A 25,780-nucleotide genomic window follows, 5' to 3' on the forward strand; every position below is an offset into this window, starting at 1 on the left:
AGCACTCTCGCAATATTTATTTTAAGGAAAGCACATTTGTACATAGTAGTGAGTTTAACAAGTAATTTCCCTCTACTTTGCCTTCCTCTCTGTACCTATATTGTTAACTTATAACTTGATATTTTCTCTATTAATTGTGAATTTGTACAAATTGAGGACAAAAACTCATGACTACTATTCTAGTCTGTTTTAGGTCATAACTTAAACTTCTTTATTAAGAAAATATGTACATCACTGACTTGAGATCTCTTTTACTCGTTATCAAAACCTACTTTCTGTTAATGGTAAAGGAAGAGAACCAAGAAATTTCATAACCTACTCCTTACATCTTTCTTCTAACTTGTTAAGATTTATTTCATATTTCCTAGATATATTTGACCCTCTTTGGTGATGATTATTCCTGTTTTTTTGTGTCTTAAAAATTTAATACTATTATTACTCCTAGATGTCACTTGTCAGAGTGAACCGTTACTATCCCCGGGGAGCAGGAAGAAAACCCCTGAAAGTAAGGAAGAGGAAATCTTCAGTGAAGCAAGAGTGGGATGTAAGTCTAGATGGGCTGATAAAACACTAACATTATTCTGGAGCAATTGACCCAGTGACATAGCCCTAGTCATTCAACAGCGCTCTGAATGAATTTTCAGGTTATATTCTAGGCCCTGGTGGGAAGAACAGAATCCTTTGAGAAACTTTAAAAGAATACATATATTCAGGCTTTCACCTCTATCCCTTCTGAAGAATTGAAATCTTAAGTAATAGACAGGGTATATATATGTATGTATGTGTTTTTAAAGTTTCTTGTCTCAGTTTTGATTGACAACTTACTTAAGGCAGATTTACCTAATCTGTATCACTGAAATCTGAAAATTAGCCTTGCGTGCCCCTGACAATCAGTGATGACATAATCATATGAAGGGCATCTTTGCTAAGAAAAAAAATAGGTGATCTTTGCTTTATTATCTTTTAGTTTGTTTGTTGTTCACATCTAGAGGATGATCAATTTTACTACAAAGGTTCTTAAGATACAACACTTATTTTAAGTGCCTAATCCCTTCCTCTCTATGTTGTTGTTGTTGTTGTTATGTGCCGTCAAGTCGCCTGCGACTCATAGTGACCCTATGTACAATAGCCCTAAACTCTGCTCTGTCCTGTGCCAGTCGCACTGTCTCTGACACTCCCATCCCGATTACGCCAGTGACTGAATCAATCCACCTCATAGAGGGCCTTTCCCTCCTGTGCTATCCCTCCACCCTACCAAGCATGATGTCCTCTAAGGACCAGTCCCTCCTTACAACATGTCCAAAGTATGTTAGACGGAACCTCAGAATCCTTGCCTCTAAGGAGCCACCCAGTTTAACCTTTTTCAGGATGAACCTCTCTATGTTAACCAGGGGATTTTTTTGAATCCTGGTGCTTTGATTTAGACTAACAAGTTACTTTACCTTTCATGTGGAGAATGAGTCATCTGGAACTAGTTTGATTCTTAGGGAAAATTTTGGATTTGGAGAGCTCTGGTAGCATAGTCTGTAAAGAGTTGTGCTGCTATGTGGAAGGCCATGCCTCTGGTGTTCAAACATCAGATACTCCACAGAAGGAAGACAGGCAGTCTCCTTACATGTGACATACAGCCTCTGAAAAAGCACAGAAGAGTTAGGTGTGAATTGGCCTGACTTCACAGCAATGACTTAACTTGGGAAATTTTTGTTACACACCTAGAAGTAGTCTGTTATTTTGCTATTATCTGTAAGACATTTAAAAGTAATATACATTAATGTTTAAATGGTTCCCAGAAAGAAAACCTCTTTGTTTCTAAAATTTTGAATCCCTTTTCAGCTACTAAAATACTACTTCATCAGCAAACTTTTTTTGTTGTTGTTGACAGAGTACAGTGAATGATCTCACAGTCCATCGGGCAACTCCCGAAGATCTGGTAAGTTTATATAAAGAGTTAACTAATTTACTCAAATTTTTTTTTAAAAATGGTTTTTAACCTTCAAAATTGAAAGATGTTCTTGGATGTTGCTCAGTAATATTTAATCCTTTTTATGTTTATATATAATAACTACCTCTCTGTCAAGTTAAGCTACTGTGGTGACTTGAATGTTTACAGCTTTCAGTATGGATTGCATCTCAATGTTAAGCAAAAATTCCAGAATGAAGGCTGCATAGTGGACTGGACCTGGGGGGAGGGATTGTAAAAAAATGAAAGAATTTTACTTTTCAAAGAGAAGAGTGTACTGGAGGGGAGGGGTAGGCAGAGAGAAAAGTGAAACAGTGAATCAATGGAAATCCAAAAGGGAACACTGCATGGTTCAAAATTGGGAAGGGCGTACGCCAGGAATGCATCCTATCTCCATACCTTTTCAACCTGTATGCAGAACAGATTAGCCAGGAGGCTGGGCTCTATGAGGAAAAATGTGGGGTCAAGATTGGTGGACAATTTATCAACAGTCTGCTTTATGCAGATGACACAACCCTGCTTGCTGAAAATGAAGAGGACCTGAAGCACCTGCTACAGAGGGTCAAGGACTGCAACCTCCAATATGGATTGAGGCTCAATGTCAAGAAGACAAAGATTCTCACAACTGGACCAATCGGCAGCATCAGGATGGATGGTGAAGAGACTGAGATTGTACACAGCTTTAGTTTGCTTGGCTCCACAGTCAACAGTCTTGGCACCAGCAGCCAGGAAATTAAAAGGTGCATTGCCATGGGAAAGTCTGCTGTTAGAGACCTCTCCAAAGTACTGAAGAGCAATGGTGTCTCTCTGGAGACTAAGGTGCATCTGATACAGGCCATGATCTTCGCAATCACTTGTTATGTATCGGAGAGTTGGACAATGACCAAGGAGGATAGAAGGAGAATTGATGCCTTTGAGCTGTGGTGCTGGAGAATAGTATTGAGAATACCATGGACTGCTAGGAAAACAAACAGATTTGTCCTGGAAAGGGTTAAACCGGGTGGCTCCTTGGAGGCAAGGATTCTGAGGCTCCGTCTAACATACTTTGGACATGTTGTGAGGAGAGACCGGTCCTTGGAGAGGGACATCATGCTTGGGAGGGTGAAGGGACAGCACAGGAGGGGAAGGCCCTCTATGAGGTAGATTGATTCAGTGACTGGGATAATTGGGATGGGAGTGTCAGAGACAGTGCGATTGGCACAGGACAGAGCAGAGTTTAGGGCTGTTGTACATAGGGTCGCTATGAGTTGCAAGCAACTCAACGACACATAACAACAACAACAACAAAATTATTTTTTTAAAAAAGAAGCAAAAATTCTCACCCTGGATCTATAAGCAACATTGTGATAGATGGAGAAAAGATTGAAACTGTCAACAACTGCATCTTACTTGGATTCCTAGTCAACACCCTTGGTACTAGCAGTCAGAAGCTCAAAAGATTTATTGTACCAGAAAAGTCTGTTTTCAGGCACCTCTCCAAATTATTGAGGCACAGTGATATCAGTTTGAGGATTAAGGTACACCTGATTCAGCCATGGTCACTTCAATTACTTACTGTACTGCTGAGAGCTGGTCAGTGAATAAGGATGATAGAAGAAGAATTGATGCCTCTGAGCTGTGTTGTTGGAGAAGAGTACTGAATATTCCATGAACTACCAAAAGAACAAAGAGATAGGCATGTTGCTAGGAGAGAGTCTTCCTTAGAGGGACATTATGCTTGGAAAGCTGAAGGGGTGGTGAAAGGGTAAGACCCTTTGACCAGGTGGAGTGACACTGTGGTAATGGGCTCAAGTGTGTCAGATTGTGAAGATGGCACAGGATAGGACAGAGCTCAGATCACTGTGCATCATACTTGACTCAGTAGAACGTAACAGGAGCAACAAGATGTGTGATCTTTGTGACGAAATTTTACTTAGCATAGTGCTTTCAGGATTCATTTCTGTTGTACCGTGTGTGTGTGTACCCTGTGCTTCATTTTGTTTTTTTGGTGAATAAGAAATATTCCATTGTATAGTTGTACACTTTTTTTATCTGTTTATCGGTTGATGGACATTTGGATATTTTTTGGTTTTTATTTACTTTTTATTGTGCAACTGTAGCTATTTATTTATAACTTTTTGTGTGGACATAAATTACATTTCCCTTGTACTGAGGAATAGAATTTCTGGATCATGTACTAACTTGGCATTTTTTATCTTGAGGAACTGCCATAATGTTTTTGAGAATGGTTACAACATTTTCAGTAATGTCTTTAGGGTTTCAGTTTCTCCACATCCTTACTAACACTTGACACTGTGATTTTGGTTTTAATTACCTTGTTTGTTGTTGTGTACCATAGAGTTGGAACCGACACATATCTGACCCGCCAGTGGATTTTCAGAGGCAGTTAAACGCATGGGAAGAGATTGCCCATCCTTCTCCTATGGAGCAGCTGGTGGCCTCAAACTGCCTACCTTCGGGATTGCAGCACAGCTTCTTGCCACTAGGCTGCAAGAGCTCCTTTAGTGGATATAAAGTTGTTTTCTTATTATGGCTTTGATGTTTCTTTCCCCTAGAATTAATGAGGGAAGTCTAATGGCTTAGTAGTAAGGAGTTTTCTGCCAACCAACCCAAAGACATGAAGTTTGAATCCACTAGCTGCTCCACAGGAGAAAGATGAACAGTCTGCCCCATTGAAGTTCACAGCCTCTGAAAGCCTACTGTAGCTATGAATTGGTTCCAGTATTTTGCTTCGTGATAATAACTACTGTGATTAATGATGTTGAGAATCTATGTTTGTGCTGTTGGTTGCTGTTATCTTTTTAGAAGAAATATCTACTCCAGTCTTATTTTAAAATGAGTTTAAAATTTGTTTCTCAATCACTGCATTGTTAGAATTCTTAATATATTGATACAAATCTTTTACCAGACATATGATTTAAATTTTCTTCCATTCTGTGGGTTGTATTTTCCCTTCCCTGTGGTGTTTTTTCAGGTAAAGAATCACTAATTTTGATGAAGTCCAGTTTGTCTAATTTTTCTTTAATTTTCTGTGCTGTTGGTGATATTAAAAAATTACATAATACATCATGAAATTTATCCCTATTTTTGTCACCATGTCTGTGCTTTTTTATTATCATTCTTTCCTCATTGTTTCTAACTTTTGTGTCCCACACAGCAATAATTACTAATGCATCCTGATTGCTTATTTGGTCAATTTTAGACGACAAAAGCTGTTGTTGTTGTTGATTGCCTTGAATTCGAGCACAACTCATAGCGACCCTATGAATAAGGCCTGAAGCCTTTCTATAACTATCAACATTTATCAAAGTTCATAGAGTTTACAGAGGCATGTTTTTTAGGAAGGGGATGCTGCTACTGCTTCCAGAAGTTGGTAGAATCCTCAAATCTCTACTTCTATGGCTTTTGTTGGTGGATATAGAGTAACAGTCGTGTTAAGAGGTCTTCCTTGTATGCATATGGATAATATCCTATCACTCACAACATTCAGGATAGATCTTTAAATTGTCTTTTTTTAGCTATGAATACATAAGTTTTTCATTCCTGACATAGTAGCTAGTATGATTGTTTGATTTCAAGTGGCCTGTGCCAATCCTTCTCTGTTCACTGATGCCTAGAATGCCAATATTCATGTGTTTATTTCATTTTTGGCAACTTCTAGTTTTTCATTTGTACTTTGTACATTCCAAGTTCCAATTACTAACAATTGTTCGTAGGAATTAATCCTCATTTTTCAGTGAAGCTGGACCATCCTCATTAATTTTAAAATTAAACTCTGTGAAGAGGAATGTGACATCAGGATCACGACAAAACCTTGCTTTTGGAAAATGAGGGGGACTTGAAACTCTTGCTGCAGAAGAGTCTTCAGTATGGATTGCATCTCAGCATCAAGAAAACAAAGATCCTCACCATGAGACTACAAGTCAACATCATGAAAGATGGAGAAGCTGTCATTGTTTTAATCTTACTTTGACTAACACCCTTTGTACCAGTAGTCGGGAAATCCAGAGATATATTAATATTGGTTAAGTCCTCTGTCAAGGACTTCGCCAATATACTTAAGAGCAATCAGCTAGAAGACTAAGGTGCACCTGATTCAAGCCGAGGTCTTCTCAATCACCTTATATGGATCAGAGCTGAACAGTGAATAAGGGTGACAGAAAAAGAATTGATCCCTTTGAGCTGTGGTATTGGAGCAGAGTACTGAACATCCCATGGACAGCCAAAGGAACAAAGAAACAGATATGTCTTGGAGAAAGTGCAGCCAGAGTACTCTTTGGAGGCCAAGGTGATAAAGCTTCATCGCTCATATTTTGGACATGTTGCCAGGCATGGTGGTCTATTCCTTGGAGAGGGACATTATGCTTAAAAAGATGCAGGTTCACTGAAGGATAGGAAGACCCTTAACGAGATAGATTAAAACAGTGACTTCCAGCAATGGGCTCCAAAGTGTCAGATGATTCGGATGGCACAGGATGGACAGCGTTCAGGCTGGCTTTTCATAGGGTCCCTGTGAGTTGTACTCAACAGCACTTATCAACACCAGTGATGTCCGTTTGAAGACTAAGATGTTCTTTTATTTAGGTCCTGGTATGTTTGGTCACTTGCTCTGTGTCTGAGAGTTGGACTAGGAGTAAGGATGGCAGAAGAAGAATTGAGGCCTTTGAGCTGTGGTGTTGGAGAAGAATACTGAACATCCCATGGATGACCAAAAGAACAAACAGATAGGTCTTGGAGAAAGTACAGCGAAAATGCTCCTTGGAGGCAAAGTTTCATCTCACATACTTTGGGCATGTTGTTGGAAGGGGCTGTTCCTTGGAAAAGGACATCAAGCTCAGAAAGGTAGAGGGTCAGTGAAAGAGAGGAAAACCTTCGACAAGATGGATTGACGCAATAATTGTAGCAATGGGCGCAAGTGGCAGGTGTATCAGAGATGATGAGGATGACACATGATAGGCCAGCGTTCAGATCTGTTGTTCATAGGGTAATTATGAATTGTAGGTGGCTCAGTGACATCCATCAACAACAATGATTGATTTTAAACAAAAATCTCCAGTTGTCATGGGGTCAGTTTTGATTCATGATGACCCCTGTGTGATAGAATAGAGGTGTGCTCTGTAAGATTTTTAGTGACTGATTTTAAAATTGTTGTTGTGTACTGTCGAACTGGAACCAGCCTATAGCTGACCCTCTGGTGGGTTTTCAGAGGCAGTTAAATGCATGGGAGGAGGTTACCCATCCTCCCGCGGCGCAGATGGTGGCCTCAAACTGCTTACTTTCAGGATTGCAGAGCAGCTTCTTGCCACTAGGCCACAGAGCTCCCTAATTAGTCACTAAAAAATGAGGGACTAATTTTTTGAAAGATTTCTTCCAACAAACCTCCTGGGACTTAAACCTTTCAGGTGGCAGCTGACTGTGTTAACCATTTGCACCTATTCAGAGGGTTCTAAATAGATTTTTGTTGTTATTGTTGTATACTGTCAAGTCGGATCCAACCTATAGCTGACCCTCCAGTGGGTTTTGAGAGGGAGTTGATTGCATGGGAGGAGATGGCCCATCCTTCTCCCGCAGAGCAGCTGGTGGCCTCAAACCCTGCACCTTCTGTATTGCAGTGCAGCTTCTTGCCACTAGGCCACCTAAGCTCCATGAAGGAGACAGAAATTAGTATTTTTTACTTGCCTTTTAGGGAGCTCTGGTGGTGTTGTGGTAAGGAGTTGTGCTGCCAACCTAAAAGCAATTGATACGATCCCACCAGCTGCTTAATAGGAGAAAGATGGGGTGTCTCCTCCCATGTGATTGACAGGCTCTGAAAACCCACTGGAGGGCCAGCTGTCAGACAGTTGGGTCTAGCTGCTCAGCACACAGCCATCCAACCAACTTGCTTTTAGCTAGGTCTTCTAGTTCTATACTATTTTTTAAAAATAGTTTTTAAAATTCAGAGAACTGAAAATTTTATAAATATACATATGTAAAGCTAGAATTTTTTAAAATAGGTGTATAATGGATTTCCACTCTCAAGTCAGCAACTCTTTTGTTCCTGAAACAATATCCTTTATTTTTTTTTCCTTTGTAGTTGCGTCGTCATGAAATACATAAATCGAAGAACAGAGCAGTAGCTCACTGGGAACTCCAGGAAAAAGCTTTAAAGAGAAAATGGAGGAAGCAGAAACCAGAAGCTTCCAATCTTGAGAAAAGGAGATTGGCTATCATGAAGGAGGTAATGCAAAACTTTATTATCTTTTTTTCACACTTTATTATCTTTAAAGTGAGAAGTAAAAGATAAATAGATTTTTCTCTTTTTTCCTTCTACATTTAGTTTATAATGGAAAGACTATGGCCTAGTGAAGAAACTCTTGTAGCATATTATATAATGTGTTCTCCTACTAACCAGAAAGTTGGCAGTGTTAATCTACCAGTGGTTGTGTGGGAGAAAGATGGGCAGTCTCTTCCTGCTAAGATTTACAGCCTCAGAAAACTGTCTGAATGTCACCGTTGTTATGTGCAGTCTAGTCACTGGCAACTATGTACAATAGCTCTGAAGCCTTCTTTGTCCTGAAACAGTCTCACTGACTCTGACACACCAACTCCTATTGCCCCAGTTACTGTGTCATTTCCTTTACTCCAGGGTCAGATTCTGTTTGAGGACAGTGAGGGGCTGTGGTTTGAATTTCTGCCTGACTCACTAGGTTTATGGTTTTATACAAATTATTTAATGTCTTCAGGGTTGTTTGTGGGTTTTTTTTTTGTTTTTTTTTATCTTTAGGGCAGGAATAACATTATCATTATTTCGGAGATATAAAACTTATGAAGTGATAAGCAGTGTTTGGCTTAGAGTTAGTCCTTTAAATAAACATTTAGGTTACTATACTTATTTTCACTGTTTGATAGAATTCTTTTGGAAAAATCACTTTTGGGGGGAAATGTAGACTTACCCAGTTAGTAAGGTACTATTTTTGGTTCAGCCTTTTGCCAGATAGTAGGATATTTGGATAAATAATCAGGTGTTCTATAGCACAAAACAGAGTAAGAGAACAATTACAGCAAAAATAACTTTACAAAACCGTGTAAGAGAACAATTAGAGCAAAAATAACTTTTAAGTTGAAATCATTATAAAAACAAATGTGCTCCATATGTAGGTTTTTCTTTGTTCAGTGTGGAAGCTCATGGTACTTGGTTGTCTGGATAGCCCTTCACTATAGCTTTTAAGTCACACTGTGCCTTTCTTTTGAGGAATTTATTAGATTTCTTAATGAAATAAGATGTTGGTTGCGTAATTAGCTAAGATTAATTATGTTGTTGTTGTTGTTGTTATGTGCCGTCAAGTCGCCTGCGACTCATAGCGACCCTATGTACAACAGCCCTAAACTCCGCTCTGTCCTGTGCCAGTCGCACTGTCTCCGACACTCCCATCCCAATTACCCCAGTCACTGAATCAATCCACCTCATAGAGGGCCTTCCTCTCCTGCACTGTCCCTCCACCCTCCCAAGCATGATGTCCCTCTCCAAGGACCGGTCTCTCCTCACAACATGTCCAAAGTATGTTAGACGGAGCCTCAGAATCCTTGCCTCCAAGGAGCCACCCGGTTTAACCCTTTCCAGGACAAATCTGTTTGTTTTCCTAGCAGTCCATGGTATTCTCAATACTCTTCTCCAGCACCACAGCTCAAAGGCATCGATTCTCCTTCTGTCCTCCTTGGTCATTGTCCAACTCTCTGATGCATAACAGGTGATTGCGAAGACTATGGCCTGTATCAGATGCACCTTAGTCTCCAGAGAGATACCATTGCTCTTCAGCACTTTGGAGAGGTCCCTAACAGCAGACTTTCCCATGGCAATGCGCCTTTTAATTTCCTGGCTGCTGGTGCCAAGACTGTTGACTATGGAGCCAAGCAAACTAAAGCTGTGTACAATCTCAATCTCGTCACCATCCATAGCTCCTAAATAAATGATCACTTGAGCTTGTAAAAAGAACAGTGGATTTTGAGGAAGTAGTTCTTCTCTAGTAAATATTTTTGGTGAACTTGGATTAAGATCTTCTAAATGCGATTTGTAATTCTCAGTGGATGTCCAAGAACACACATAGATCTGGCCAGGACTCACAGACAGGCCCCTCTCTGAGGTGCATCACTCCTTCCTAGTGATTCCTAGCAGTTGTGTCCTGAGTTTCTTCCACAAGTTCCAGAACAGTTTGGAGAAGAGTGGTGTGAGAGGACAAGCCCTGTTTCTGTATCTTCTGTGTGTAGAGCTGCTTGCTCAGGCTCCATGCACTGATTCCCAACTCTAACTGCATGTTCTAGTCAGTTAGCATTGAAAAGTTGTTGTAGAAAAATTAGTTGTATCTGAGCCCTAGAGATTTTGATTTAGTTTTATAGTGTTATCTGAGTTATAGTCCCGTCATGGATATTTTCGTGGCATTGCCTTGTAATTTTAATAAGCTGCCAACAGTTTATGTGGGAGATGATTCCATATCAGTACTTAGTCTACCTCTTTTTAATGGCTGAGTAGTGTACAGATAAACATTTGTGATTGGCACAAATGACAAGTAACTGAAAGATTAGCAATTTGAAGCCACTAGGCAGAGCTGTAGAAGAAAGGCCTAGTGATCTATTTCTGTACAAAGGATGGCCAAGAAAACCCTATGGGATAGTTCTACTCTGTAATGTGAATTAGAATTCAGCAACAATGTGTTAGAGGGTTTTGTTTTTGGTGTACTTAGTGATGCAGTCCATTGTTTTCTAGTTAGAACTGATGGATTTTCAGAGGCTGTAAATTGTACAAAAGAAGATTCCCCATCTTTCATTTTTAGAGTAGCTGGTGAATTTTAATCACCTACATTTAGGTTTGACAGTAAAACCCCTTAGCCACCAGGCCATGAGAGTGTATAGACATACCATAATTTATCAGGTCCAGATAGGACAATGTTTTGTTTTGTTGCTTATAGGGTTGCTATGAATCATACTTGACCTGATAGTACCTAACAGCAAAATTATTGGTGGATATTTAGGTTGTGTATTAGAATATAGTTTAAGAATCGGGAAGAAAGATAGAACATTTCAGTTTAACAAAATAGAAATTTATTTCTTTGTTATGAATAGCTTAGAGGTAAGGTCATCCTTTTTAGTATGGCTTCTCCTGTTCCTTCCTGTTGTATGGCAAACAGGAAAGAGTGCCTACAGTTCATTTTCATTTATCATCCGGAAGTCTCACTCATAGCCTCCTGGCAGAACTTTAGCACATGGTCTTTCCAGCTTGCAAGGTAGTTAGAATATCCAGTTGGGATATTTAGCCTTGGCTAAAACCTATAAGTTCTGCTTAATGTTAAAGGACAAAAACATTTCAATGAGCATATAACAGTGCTTGCCACTCACAGATTGTTCCTTCTTTGCCACAATAAATACTGTAATGAGTATTTCCCTTTCATTTGCTTTTGGGTACATGTCACATTATATTTGTAGGATAAAATTTTAAAAGTGGAATTGATGAGTCAAAGGATGTAAGCACCCATTATTTTGGTATTGCTAAATTTAAAATGTTTTTATTTAAGAGAGAAGTTTGACCAAACATGACCTTTAGTTGATGTATTCTAGAGCCATCAGAACCCGTCTTTCTAAAGCTGGAACTTCTTAGGAACCTCTCAAACACTCATTACTATTGCACTGGAACCAACTCATAGCTGACCTTCCACTGGGTTTCTGAGGCTATAAATCACACTGGAAGAGATTGGCTGTCTTTCTCTGGAGGAACTGTTGATCTTGTTGGTAGATTCAAAGTGCCACAGAGGCAGTTAGTAGACTAACTGCCCATGGACTAGGCCACCAGAGCTCCCTAGATTAACATAGTTAAGAGAAAAACTTTAATCAACAGAGACTTTTATACATTTGCTCTGTGTATGCAGAGTCATGCTGTGGGAGTCAAGTTCAACTCCAGTTTAGGGAGAGGGAGGATTTTACAAATCCACCAGCTGCTCTGTGGGAGAAGGCTGGGAATTCTCACGTGATTAACTGCCTCTTAAAACCTACTGACGGTCAGCTATGAGTTGGTTCCGACTTGAGGGCACACAACAACAAGAGTATTTTGATAATGATTTACCAAATCTCTTTTAGTCTCCCAATTAATTATGTTACCAAGAAACTAAAGGGCTGGGGTGAGCAGTTTCTGATATTTTTGTAGAGCACTTGATTAATTGTTTGATGATTAAAGAGGTAAATCAATCTGAGTTTGGCTTTGTGGACTGCAAACTCATCTAGGAGAATTATATATGCAGATGAGTTTGCCTATTAGAAGGATAAGAATACAAAGGAGGAGAATAGAAAGAAGTCTAGAAAGGGAACAGAAAGCCAGTCCACTGATTTCTGGCCACTCAGACCATCTGTTCCAAAAGTCTAAGCAGAGACTAGTAGAAGGCAATGGGATAGCAGTTTTATTTGACACTTCATTATAATTAATATCAGGTCTTGATATGATTAGTGAGAGTATTATTGTGGAGGACATTTTTTATTAGAAAATCAATGCTCATTAAAAAAAATTAACAAAATTCTTCATTTTACCATTGTGGTGGTGGTTTGCTGTGGAGTCAGAACCAGCCCAAAACTGACCCTCCAGTAGGTTTTCAGAGGCAGTAAATCACAGGCGATGCAATTGCTCATTCTTGTCCCTCTGAGTATCTGATAGATCTGAACTAGGTGCCTTTGGGATTGCAGAGCAGCTTCTTACCACTAAGTCACCAGAGCTCTCTAAATCTACCATAAAGAAATATATTTTGCACAATTTTTCTAGATGTAATGGTAGATTATATTGATAAATTTTCATTCTTTCGTAAGCTCTAATACAAGTATTTATTTACAAGATACCTAAGAAGGCATAGAAATTTGTATTGTGACATAAAAATAGAAGCTGTATTTACATTTTTTTTAAAATTTTAAATTGTGATTTTAACAAAAGTTTACAGAAAAGTTGGATTTTTTTCCCTCATTCATTCATTGTTGCACATTTTCCTCTCTACCTCCCATTCATTTTTTAAAAAAGCACTCATTGTTGCATGATTTCCACCTTCCTCTTTACCCCTTTAGAGTAGTGAGAGAAGATCTTCACCCTGAAACCCACAGCGTCCCTTTTCAGCAGGAAGTAGCTAAGAGAATACGCCATCCCCTTTTCCTTATGACTCAGGGTGAAGTCTCTCTCAGGGAGGAGTGATAGGGAATGGCAAAGGACACACTGACAAAGAAGATTAATCAGAACTGGCTTTGACAAGCACTGTGGCATTTGGACAAGAACAAACTGGGAGGAGGGTAGAGAGAATAGTGCAACAATGAATGAGTGGAAGCCCAAAATCTCTGTAAATGTTTATGAAAATTAATAAAATATAATTATAGGAAAAAAAAAGTCCACTTTGCTATGTACCTCTTATTCTGGACTGTTGTCATACAGATAATGCTTAATCATATAGTCCTTTTAAACAGTTTTGTTTTTTTTTCATCTGTGCCAATGCAGTGTTGATTATTTATCCTGTCTTTTCTTAGTTCCCCCATCCCCAATGCCAGTTCTGTTTTATAATAGTGACATTATGCAGTATTTGTCCTTTGGTGACTGAGATATTTCACTCAGCATAATATCCTTCAGGGTCACCTCTGTTGTATAATGTTTACATTCGTAAACATTTCTGTGGTGGTGTGTGGTTTTTCAGTATGTCTATATCCTCCTGACACCCCTGTACAGTTGAAGAGTCGGTCATCTCTCCATTTACACATCATGAAATGGAATTTAAAGAATGATATTTTGCCACATGTTATTTGCCTGCGTCTAGAATCCTGGCTTCCAATATCTTATCCTGTACAAAGTTTTTTGTTTGTGGTAAGAACATATTCAGAGCCTTATTTGCAGAAGTCGAGCCAATCTATTTGACTGTATGGATAAGGGGATAAAGTAAGAATGTGTTCTTGGTTATTTGTTCTGTGTCTTAAAGCAGTATCTGAATTCTGGTAAGACTGTTTACAGTCTTCAGATGTTTTATTAGCGGCAGCTTTCGTTGGTTTGAGTGTTGGAAGCTGGGCAGTTTCTGAGATCTCTTTCATCTTAATAATGCCATCTAGTGGTAGTAGATAGAGTTGACTTGTTTTTATTCTGACTTGGCCTTTGTGTGTTACTAGGCAATCTTCTAAATTCGAAGTACCTAAGTAATAGCACTTCTGGCATTTTTCGAGTTTCCACCTCACTAGGATAAAAAATGGATTGATGTATAAATACAGGAGCAGCACATTTTTTCATTTTATCTTCCAAACCGCATATCTGACATCACATTTTTTGGTGCTATGAATCGTGACCCATTTGTGTATTATGAAATCTCTCTAGTAGTTGAAATACCTCTGAGTTTATGCTGTCAGTGTTTTTCAGACTGTGAGTCACAAACTCAAATAGATTGTGGAACCAAGCTAGTGGGTTGTAACCATTATTAAAAAATGAAAATAGAATGGAAATTTAAAAGAAAATATTAGTGTTTCTCAAGAAATAAGAAAAAAATCTGTGAAACTTTTATTTCCGTGTGTGTATGTGGACTAGGGTCACAATTTAACATATATTTCTTAGTGTGGTTTGAATGCAGTTATTTGAAAGCTAGTAATAATGGTAATAACCTTATCCTCTATTACTTAAAGGACCCCAGGTGGCTTAGTTGTTAAATGCTTGGATGCTCATTTGATAATTCAGACCCACCAATTGTGCCATGGGGGAAGATGTGGCATTTGGCTTCTGTAAAGATTTATAGCCTTGGGAGGTCTAAGAGGCAAGTTCTGTTTGGTCCTAAAGGGTTGCTATGAGTTTGAATTGACTCAGTGGGCTTTGAGTTTGATATTTTGCTTTGGACTGGTATTTAAAGATATTGCCACTGAAGCATTCTTAAAGGGAGGTAGTTGCCTATGCTTGCTTTTAGTCTCTTTGCCTTTACAGAAACTTTTTCTTTGTGATTTGAAGAATATATGAGTTTTTTCCTAAATAATATTATCATTAACATGTCTAGATTCTTTCTGATCAATACCAGATGCAGGATGTATTGGAAAAATCTGATCATTTGATGGCTGCAGCAAAAGATCTCTTTGTTGATTTTCCTCGTAGACGCACAGGTAAATGATTCAATTCAAACAAAAGGTTCTTTTTCTTGCTAACTGTTCCCCGTAATGGAATGTTCAGAATTTAAAATTTTTTCCTAAGCATCATATTTTTATATTACAAATATTCTAGAGTAGATAGAGAGTATGTATGGTTTTTATGCTTGAGTTAATTACCTTTCAAGTAAATGTTGTCTATCACCAGTGACTCAGATAAGGTAAACTGTTACTGTCTACTGCTAAAGAAGAATTGATGCCTTTGGATTTTGATGAACATTTAATATCCCATGGAATGACAACAAACAAATATATCTTGGGAGATGTGCTGCCAGAGTGTGCCTTACAAGTAAAGATGTTAAGACTTTATCTTACATACTTTGGGCTTGTTCTAGGTGGGGCTTGTCCTTAGAAAAGGATGTCATATGAGGGAAAGTAGAGGGTTAGTGAAGGAAAGAAAAGGCTTAAGGAGCCTTTTAAGGAGCAGAGATTATGAGGATGGTACAGGATCAGGCAGCATTTCATGGTGTAATTATTGACTCACTATAGCTGACTTGATGGTACCTGTAACAACAACTAAAGTATATTATGTTACAATAAATCCTATTTTATGATTATTAAATACTATACATTATATCCACAAAATCTGGATACAATACACAGTATTTAATAAATGTAAAATATGACTACTGTACTATTTTTAGTTTATAAATATTAAAGTACCATATAATAAACGTATTTTCAGTTATGTGTAATTTGTGTCAAGCTTATTGGACAATTAAAGTCACAGCAATCTCTTTTTAATAGGAGCTTCTCTTAGATACATGCTGTAGCTGTTAGGGGCCATTGAGTTACATATGATTTATTTTAGTGTGCATGTATTATACTTTTTATCAAATTCATCAAGCAGATCATTAGCTTTTAGTTTAATATTTGAATCCTGTCTCAGCTGGACAACCTGCTTAATGTCTCTGAATGTCAGTTTACTAATCTGTGAAATGGCAGTGTTATTGAAGAGTTTTGTGTGGATGAAATGAGTTCATATGTGTGAAAACATTTGAAACAGTAACTAGTGTATAGTACGATACTGTTAGTGTGGGCAACATTATAAATTTAAGATTACTATGTGGTTATGAAATTCTATAGTGGTACATAGCACTTGAGAAGTCAATTTAATTAAAGGAGACAACATCATAATTGCTTGCTTTCTTTCTACAGGATTTCCGAATGTAACAATTGCTCCTGACTCCTCTCAAAGTCCCATCGTGGTAAATCGAGACCCTGTCACTCAGTCTATTCTGAGTGAATCTGTCATAGACCCTCAGGTAAGGTGCTCAGTTCACAGCCAAAATATACGAATAAAATTTAAGCTTAGACTGAAGTAGGCGTTATGGTGAAAGTTCAGTTATCAAGCAAGGCAAACCTGTGGTTGCTAGAATTGCTCTTATTCAAATGTAGTGTACTTAGAGTTTCCAAAGGCATGTATATTAAAATGTTGTTGTTAAGTGCCGTCGAGTCACAAGTGACTCATAGCGACCCTATGAAGGAGAGTCCTCGATGCTTGGGTGCCTTTCATCCTCTCTCCAGGTTCATAGGGTTTCCAGAGGCAAGCTATTATGGAAGTGGATGCCACTCCTCCTTCCACTTTATATTAAAATAGAGAATAAAAACAGGTTACATTTACTGAATGTTTACTTTGAAGATCAGTGTTGTTTATATCTCCATTTAACAGACAGGGAAACCGAAGCTTAGAAGAATTTAGTGATTTCTCCAAGGCCTCATAGCTACTTAGTATCACGGATGAGCTTGAACCTAGGCTGTGGGCGCTACAGGACTATGCTTCAGCCTATCTCAACCTACCATAGTAGAGTCAGCAAGGCGTTTTCCCATTTTTTACTCTAGAATCAGATGGTCTTGTGTTCCTTCCTGTTCTGCTACTTAGTAGTAGTTTGACTGTAAGGTATCTTGAGTTGGCTCAGTGTAATATTTTATTGTTGTCAAATGGAAATAATACCTATCTGATGTGGTTATTGCAAGTTCCAGCTCGTTTTCTGCTTTGCCAAAATAAATAACGTAATGAATATCTTTGACCATGCCTTTTCATTAAATGTTATTTTCTTCTAATCTATTTATATGTTAAAAAAGAACTTTCCTAAAAACAATAATATATACCAGATCTACAGGACACATCACCCTCCCTTGGGAAACATTGTGACCACAGTGTGCTGTAAATGGAAGGGAAGAGGCCCTAAACCACAAGAAGTTTACCTGGAGCAGAAATCAAAGGGAAAGGACTTTTCTTCAGAATCGTCTGAAATAAGAAGCCTTCCCTAACATAAGTACCTTGTATTTGGATTTATAGACACCTAAACTCAAGAGACACTGGCCACAGCATAAGAAATTGGTAGCAGTTTGTAGCGTTTGGAATCACAGAGGCCCAGAAAGCTTGAGATATAAGCTATCAGATCAAGGGATGGATAGCGGGAGATAGATGTTGAAGGTAGTACGTGAGGGTAGAAGGGAATGCTGGTGGAGCAGGGAAATGGGTGGGTCAAGACACTCGTGTCAAGGGCAGGGACAGCACTGAAACAATTATTTCTACAATTGGGGAAATATCTTTCATCTGCTCTTTTCCCTAAAATGCTTCTCGGTCAGATACTGTTTTAAATCTGAGCATTCAGATTAAGACAGACTAGAAAGAACAATTGGACATCCACTTCTGAAATAGCAGGCCTATGAATACTCTATGTATAGTAGAACACACTTAGACTAGCAGATAGGGCAACAGAGGTGGAGCTTTCAAGTATGGAAATTCTAAGGAAGAGGAACAGTTGTAAGCAGAGACTAGTGGTTGGAACATGGAATGTGAGAACTATGAATGTAGGAAAATTAAGATATTGTTAAGGAAGAAATGGAACAAATAAATATTGACATACTAGATCTTGGTGAGATGATGAACTGGCATGGGACATTTTGAATCAGACAATCATATGACCTATTATGATGGAGTTGAAAAGGGGAGGAAAAATGCGGTTGCTTTCATGGTTAAAAAAGTCATTTCTAGATGCATCTTGAAATACAATATTGTGAGTGATAATATCCATATGCATACAAGGAAGTCCACTATCATTCAAATATATGCACCAACAACCAGAGCCAAAGAAGAGGAAATAGAAGATTTCTACCAACTTTTGCAGTCAGAGATTGATCAAACATGCAATCAAGATGCATTAATAATAATGGGTGACTGAAATGCAAAAGTTGGCAAGAGAGAAGAAGGATCAGTAGTTGGAAAGCATGGACTTGGTGACAGAAATAAAGCTGGAGATAGAGTGATAGAATTTTGAACAATCAACGATTTATAAATTGCAAATACATTTTATAAGAAACATAAATGCAGATTATACACATGGATTTCACCTGATGATATGCATAGGCATCAGATCGATTACATCTGTGGAAAAAACCACTGGAGAAGCTCAGTATCAGTTGTGAAAACTAGGCCAGGGGCTGATTGTGGAATAGATCACCTTCTACTCATATACAAGTTCATGCTGAAGCAAAGGAAAGAGAAATAAGTCCACAGGAACCAAAATATGACCTTGAGTCTATCCCATCTGAATTTCAGAGTTATTTCAGGAACAGATTTGAGGCCTTGAACATTAATGAGCAAAGATGAGTTATGGGAGATTATCAAGAATATCATCTAGGAAGAGTGCAGAAGGTCTTAACAAAGACAGAGGACAAACAAAGACAGAAGAAAAGACCAAAATGGATGTCAGAAGAGACTCTGAATATTGCACTAGAGTGCCGAAAAGCCAAAGCAGGGGGAAGAATTCAGAAGGCAGTGCCGGAAGACAAAGTATTATAATGACATGCACAAAAGATAGAGTCAGAAAATCAAAGGGGTCGAACTCGCTCAGCATTTCATAAGCTCAAGGAACTGAAGAAGAAATTCAAGCCTCGAGTTGCAATACTTAAGGGTATTTTGGGCAGAATATTAAATGATCCTGGAAGTATTAAAAGATGGAAAGAGTATACTGAGTTGTTATACCAAAAGGAATTGGCAGAAGAATTTCATGAAACAACATAGGAGCAAGAGCTTGTGGTGATGAAGGAAGTTCAGTCTGCTTTGAAAGAATTTGCAAAAAATAAGGCTCCAAGAATTGATGATATACCAATTGACATATTTCAACTAACAGATGCTTCCCTTGATGAGCTCACCAAGTTGTGCCAAGAAATCTGGAGGACCACCACTTGGCCAACTGACTAGGAGAGATCTGTATTTGTTCTCATTCCAAAGAAAGGTGATCCAACAGAGTGTGCAAATTATCGAACAGTATCATTAATATCACATACACGCAAGATTCTATGAAGATTATCAAAAAACAACTGGAACAGCACATCAACAGAGAACTACCAGAAGTGCAGGCTGGGTTTAGAAGAGGTCGTGGTACTAGGGATATTGTAGCTAATGTTAGATGGATCTTGGCTGATAGCAGGGAGTACCAGAGGAATGTCTATCTGTGTTTTATTGATTATGCAAAGGTGTTTGTGTGGATCACAACATACTGTGGCTGACTCTGAGAAGAATGGGAATGCCAGAACACTTGATTGTGCTAATGTGAAACCTATACTTGGACCAGGAGGCAGTCATCGAAACAGAGAAAGGAAACATTGCATGGTTCAAATTGGGAAGGGTGTACACCAGAGATGTGTCCTATCTCCATTCCTTTTCAATCTTTATGTGAAACAGATTTTCCAGGAGGCTGGGCTCTATGAGCAGAAATGTGGCATCAGGTTTGGAGGAAGACTCATCAACAATCTGTGTTATGCAGATGACACAACCCTGCTTGCTGAAACTGAGGAGGACCTAAAGCGCTTGCTGCAGAAGGTCAAGGACTGCATCCTTCAATATGGATTGAGGCTCAATATCAAGAAAACAAAGATTCTCAGCACTGGGCCAATTGGCAGCATCATGATAGATGGTAAAGAGACTGAGATTGTTAACAGCTTTCATTTGTTTGGTTCCACAATCAACACTCTTGGCACCAGCAGCCAGGAAATTAAAAGATGTATTTCCATGGGAAAGTCTGTGGTTAGAGACCTCACCAAAGTACTGAAGAGCAATGATGTCACTCTGGAGACTAAGGTGCACCTGATACAGGCCATGGTCTTTGCAATTACTTGCTATGTGTCAGAATGCTGGACAATGACTAGAGATGATAGAAGGAAAATTGATACCATTGAGCAGTGGTGCTGGAGAATAGTATTTACTATACCATGAACTGCTAAGAGAACGAACAGGTTTCTCCTGGAGAGGGTGAAGCCAGGCTGCTCCTTGGAGGCAAGGATTCTGAAGCTTCATCTGACATACTTTGGACATGTTGCAAGGAGGGACCAGTCCTTGGAGAGGGACGCCATGCTTGGGAGGATGGCTGACTACCACTATGAATTGGGGCTTCCAAAGGGCTTGGAAACAATGGGAGAATAGGGTAGAACAGAATTCAAAATTGTAAAAAGACTGAACCTGCTAGTCTGATAGAGACTGGTAGAACCACTAAGCCCATGGCACTTAGAGGCCCTGTAAACCTGGAACTGAAACCACCTCCAATCATCACTTTGCCGTCAGTAACAGACAAGCCTTAACAGAGGACAGTATCACTTAATGTGCAATGTACTCTTGAGGAAAATTAACCAAATCAGACTAAAGGAATATATTTGCACCAAAACAAAGCTCAGAAGGCAGGAACGGGCAGGAAAGCCAGACCAATGGAAGCAGGGAACCCTGGGAGGAAGGGCGAGGCGTGCTGTTACATTGAAGGAATTGCAACTAATGTGAAAGAAAATATGCATAAATTGTTGGTTAGAAAACTCATTTGTAGTATGTAAACTTCCTCTGAAACCCAGTAAATGACAAGGTAAAAAAGCAGCTGCTCAAGGAAATGTGGAATTTATTGCCTAGTTGCACACAGGGAAATAAATGATAGCACTGAGGCAGTGAAAGGAGAGGAGGGAGTTTGTGTTTTAGAACACATGTGGAAGGATTAGCCGCCGTTCTTCTGTTATAACATAAAGAAAGAGTGCCAGTATGACCAGTTTGTGCTGTGTTTTTATGTTGTTGACATAGGCTCTTAATGAAGTAGATGGTGAAGGAAGAGAAGACACTGCAAATAGCCAGTCAGAAGAAAGTGAGAATGAGTTGGATAGCTCGCTGAACTCCGAGTCTAACACGAATACAGATAGGTAGGTATATATGAAGAAAATTTCTAGAAATCTTTTCTTTTTCTCTGAGTCATCATAAAGGTCTGTTTATGCTACTGTTTTTCTTTTTAAGTAAGAGTGTATTTTTAATTTTTTTTATTTTGATATGTCAGACTTTCCAAAAGGTTTTAAGAGTGGTATGGGTAATTCCGACAGCCTTTCACTTAAATACACTAATTGCTAAGATTTCCCCACATCTACTTTATTATTCTATTTCTTTCTCTGTGTGTTGGTTCATGTACAAACACTGCGTTTATTTAGAGTAAATAGCATACTTCATTTTTTCTTTTTCCCTCAACATTTTATGTATTTCCTACAAGATTGATTGACACAGTGACTATAATGATGGGTTTGAGCATATTAGAGATTGTGAAGACGATAAGGGATAGGACAAAATTCAGATCTTTTTTCCATAGGGTCCCTAACAACATTGATTTTCACAATCAAATAAAATTATCAAAGTCAGGAAATCACATTGATTCCATATTGTTATCTAATCTTACACAGATTTTTTCTTTTTGTCCAAATGGTATACTTTGATATACTTTACAGAGAGGCTCACAGTTTGACTCTACCAGCTTCTGTGCAAAAGAAAGATGGGAAATCTCTCTTCCCTTGGAGGATCTCCTGGAGAGTCAACTATGAGTTGGTTCTGACTCTACGGTATGGAACAAAACCTTTGTTTTTTTCTGATTGAAGAAGCAGCAGTGATCACTTACTGCATTTAGTTTTCTTCTTCTTTCATCTCTCTGAATCTGTAACAATAAAAAAGCTGAGAGGGGGCCAGAGGTTTCCTGAATAAGTCAGAACTGCATGAGATACAGCAATAGCAGCAGTGGAAGAGGTGGCAGAGAACCAGAGATCAACAGGAGACACTGAAGCAGAACTTCCACTTTAAAGAGCTCCAGCCAAGGGCCTTTATCCAGTCTTGAATGGACAGCTCCAGGGGCTAGGGAGTGGTGTGGGAAAGGCGATCTTGTAATTGTCAGGACTTAAAAGCTGTGTCATGCTAACCCAAAGCTGTGAGTTCAGAGGGCCTGCCAGCATTCCTGAGAAGTTGTCTTGACTGAGGAATTGTATCCTGTTTCCAACTTGAATTGTAACCTGTTGTTGTGTCCCATCGAGTCAGATCCTACCTATGGCTGACCCTCTGGCAGGTTTTCAGAGGTCGTTAATACTCAGGAGGAAATTACCCAACCTTCTCCCGTGGAGTAGCTGGTGGATTTGAACCACATGCCTTCAGGATTGCAGTGCATCTTCTTGCCACTAGACCACCAGAGCTCCATTGATATGAGTTATCAAAGGAAACAAACCAAAGTACATAAGGTATGACCCATGTAGTAAGAGCCTGGCTGGAGCTCTCTTGTTGAAAAACACACTGGTATTGCTATGGAAACTACACTCACACTTCCTGTTCCAGTACCACATGTAAGCTGACTCTGTGTGTGTGTGTATGTGTGTGTGCGTGCACAATGAATCAAAGTTTTTGTCCTGTCTCTGGAGAATCTGGCAGATGGCTGGCTACTAGGAGGAATCCTAAAAACCTAGAGTAACCTATTACTCCCCTAATGAGTCTGTGAATTCTGTGTGGCCATTGCAGTGGATTAGTGAACCTAGTAGTAGAGCAATGAGAACCTCAGGAGGGACGGTGAGTGTGAGAATTGGTAGAAACAGATGAGAGAATGGAAACGTGTGAGCTCATAAGAATCAGCTTTGTGTTGTTGATAGGACTCTTCACCTTTATGGAACATCTGTCCAGTGGAGGTCAGACTCTGTTGCCTCCATACCAGCCATGCAGTTTTTAATAGTTTCCCTCTTACGTAAGTTGCTGCCTTTGATACTGAGGTCTGTATAATTTACTGTATTAAGGAAATAATAATATCTATTGCTTTGAGGTTTTATATTTTTACAAATCAGGGATAAGTATTATATTTTTGTCAAAAGACATTTTCAGCATAGCCTTGCAGTAAGCAAAAGCAAGCAGTTCGAATCCACTAGTTGCTCTGTGGGAAAAGATTACCAATCCCCTCCTATGCAATTTGTTGCTGTTGATTGCGTTGAGTCCGCACGACTCATAGCGACCCTTTGAACAAAAGACCTGAAGACTTTCAAAACTGTTGCCATTTCTCATGGTTCATAGAGTTTCCAGAGGCATGTTACAGACTCTGGAAACTCTGTAGGATCATTTAAGAATTGGTTTGACTTTGACAGCACATTGCAACAGTAATATATAATGAATTTACACCTTAGATTCTAGCTATTTGATGTTGTTGTTGTTGTTGTTATGTGCCGTCGAGTCGCCTGCTACTCATAGCGACCCTATGTACAACAGCCCTAAACTCCGCTCTGTCCTGTGCCAATCGCACTGTCTCTGACACTCCCATCCCAATTATCCCAGTCACTGAATCAATCCACCTCATAGAGGGCCTTCCTCTCCTGCGCCGTCCCTCCACCCTCCCAAGCATGATGTCCCTCTGCAAGGACCGGTCTCTCCTCACTACATGTCTGAAGTAAGTTAGACGGAGCCTCAGAATCCTTGCCTCCAAGGAGCCACCCGGTTTAACCCTCTCCAGGACAAATCTATTTGTTTTCCTAGCAGTCCATGGTATTCTCAGTACTCTTCTCCAGCACCATAGCTCAAAGGCATCAGTTCTCCTTCTATCCTCCTTGGTCATTGTCCAACTCTCTGATGCATAACAGGTGATTGCGAAGACTATGGCCTGTATCAGACGCACCTTAGTCTCCAGAGAGACACCACTGCTCTTCAGCACTTTGGAGAGGTCCCTAACAGCAGACTTTCCCATGGCAATGCGCCTTTTAATTTCCTGGCTGCTGGTGCCAAGACTGTTGACTATGGAGCCAAGCAAACTAAAGCTGTGTACAATTTCAATCTCTTCACCATCCATCCTGATGCTGCCGATTGGTCCAGTGGTGAGAATCTTTGTCTTCTTGACATTGAGCCTCAATCCATATTGCAGGCTGCAGTCCTTGACACTCTGCAGCAGGTGCTTCAGGTCCTCCTCAGTTTCAGCAAGCAGGGTTGTGTCATCCGCATAACGCAGATTGTTGATAAATCATCCACCAATCCTGACCCCACATTTCTCCTCATAGAGCCCAGCTATTTGATAGAGTATAAATATTGAACTATCCTTGCATTTCTGAAATAAACTCTACTTGACCATACTTGACCATTATTTTCAGTAATCTTGTGTGGCATGTTTGATGTTTATTTATATCTTGTTTACTATTTTTCCATTAATGTTCATCAGTGATGTTGGCCTATATTTTTCTTAGTGTTTGTTCAGTCTTTACCAGATTGACATAGCAATACTATATATGATTACATAAGAATATTCTACAAGTTTTCTAATATTTTTAAGTTCTGTTATAGTTTATGTAACATTAGGACTGACTATTCTTAGAAGATCTTATAGAATTTACTTTTGAGCCTCGTATTTTTTTTTGTAGGATAGTGCCATAGTAACTTTATTTCTTCTTTGTAAATGAGGTTGTTTAACTGTATTTCAACTCAGGCCAAACTTAGTTAAATAATATTTTTCTAGGAAATTAATTTCATGTAGGTTTCCCTACATGTTTTCGTGTATTCATGTTGTTGTTATGTGTCGTTGAGTTAGAATTGACTCATTGCTGACTCTCCCGCAGGTTTTCAGAGGCTGTAAATTGCACTGAAGGAGATTGCTCATCTTTATTCTATGGAGCAGCTGGTGGATCTAAGCTGCAGGTGTTTGCCTTGGCAGTGCAGCTTCTTACCACAGAGCTGCAGGAGCTCCCAAATGTGTTCATGTTGTTGTTGTTGTTGTTAGGTGCCGCCAAGTTGACACTGACTCGTAATGGCCGTGTAAACAACAGATCCGAGCCCTGTCCTATCCTGTGCCATGCTCATCATCTCTGACATATGCGAGCGAGCCCATTGCAGCAGTCTTTGTAATCCATCTGGTTAGAGTTTTTCCTCTCACCAACGATCCACCTTTCCAAGTATGATGTCCTTCTTCAAGGAGTAGCCATTTTTGCCTCCTAGGTGCACTCCAGCTGTACTTTCTCCAAGACATATCTGTTTGTTCTTTTGGCCATCCATGGGATATTCAGTACTTTTCTATAATGCCACAACTCAAAGACATCAATTTTTCTTTTGTCATCCTTATTCATTGTCTTGTTCTTCGCTGCATAGCGAGTGGTTTGGAAGACCCATCACTGGAATCAGGCACACCATTGCACTCAAACTGACATTATTGTTCCTCATTAATTTTGAGAAGTCCTGGCCTACCGAATGCAATAAGTCTCCTGATCTCCTGACTGCTGGTACCAAGGTGTTGATTGTGAATCCAATTAAGATGAAGTTGTTAACAGTTTCAGTCTTTTCTCCATCTGTCATGATGTTGCAATGGTGAGAATTTTTGTTCTCTTGATGTTGAAATGTAATCCATATTAAAGAGTATA

General features: G+C 39.2%; 1 protein-coding gene across 1 annotated transcript in view; it reads left to right on the plus strand.

Moving 5' to 3' along the window:
* Positions 1-445: 445 nt before the first annotated feature.
* SPICE1 (spindle and centriole associated protein 1) overlaps positions 446-25,780 on the plus strand; it is a gene marked incomplete at its 3' end in the record, with an annotated part of 53,757 nt that continues 28,422 nt past the window's right edge. Inside the window, 6 exon segments of the mRNA XM_006903755.1 lie at positions 446-544; positions 1,883-1,930; positions 8,034-8,177; positions 14,974-15,076; positions 16,277-16,383; positions 21,189-21,304. Coding sequence (XP_006903817.1) covers positions 446-544; positions 1,883-1,930; positions 8,034-8,177; positions 14,974-15,076; positions 16,277-16,383; positions 21,189-21,304 — 617 coding nt within the window.

This window comes from Elephantulus edwardii, unplaced genomic scaffold (genome assembly GCF_000299155.1).
Source record: "Elephantulus edwardii isolate Elephantulus edwardi_28Jun2011 unplaced genomic scaffold, EleEdw1.0 scaffold00032, whole genome shotgun sequence".
Classification (NCBI taxonomy): Eukaryota; Metazoa; Chordata; class Mammalia; order Macroscelidea; family Macroscelididae; genus Elephantulus; species Elephantulus edwardii.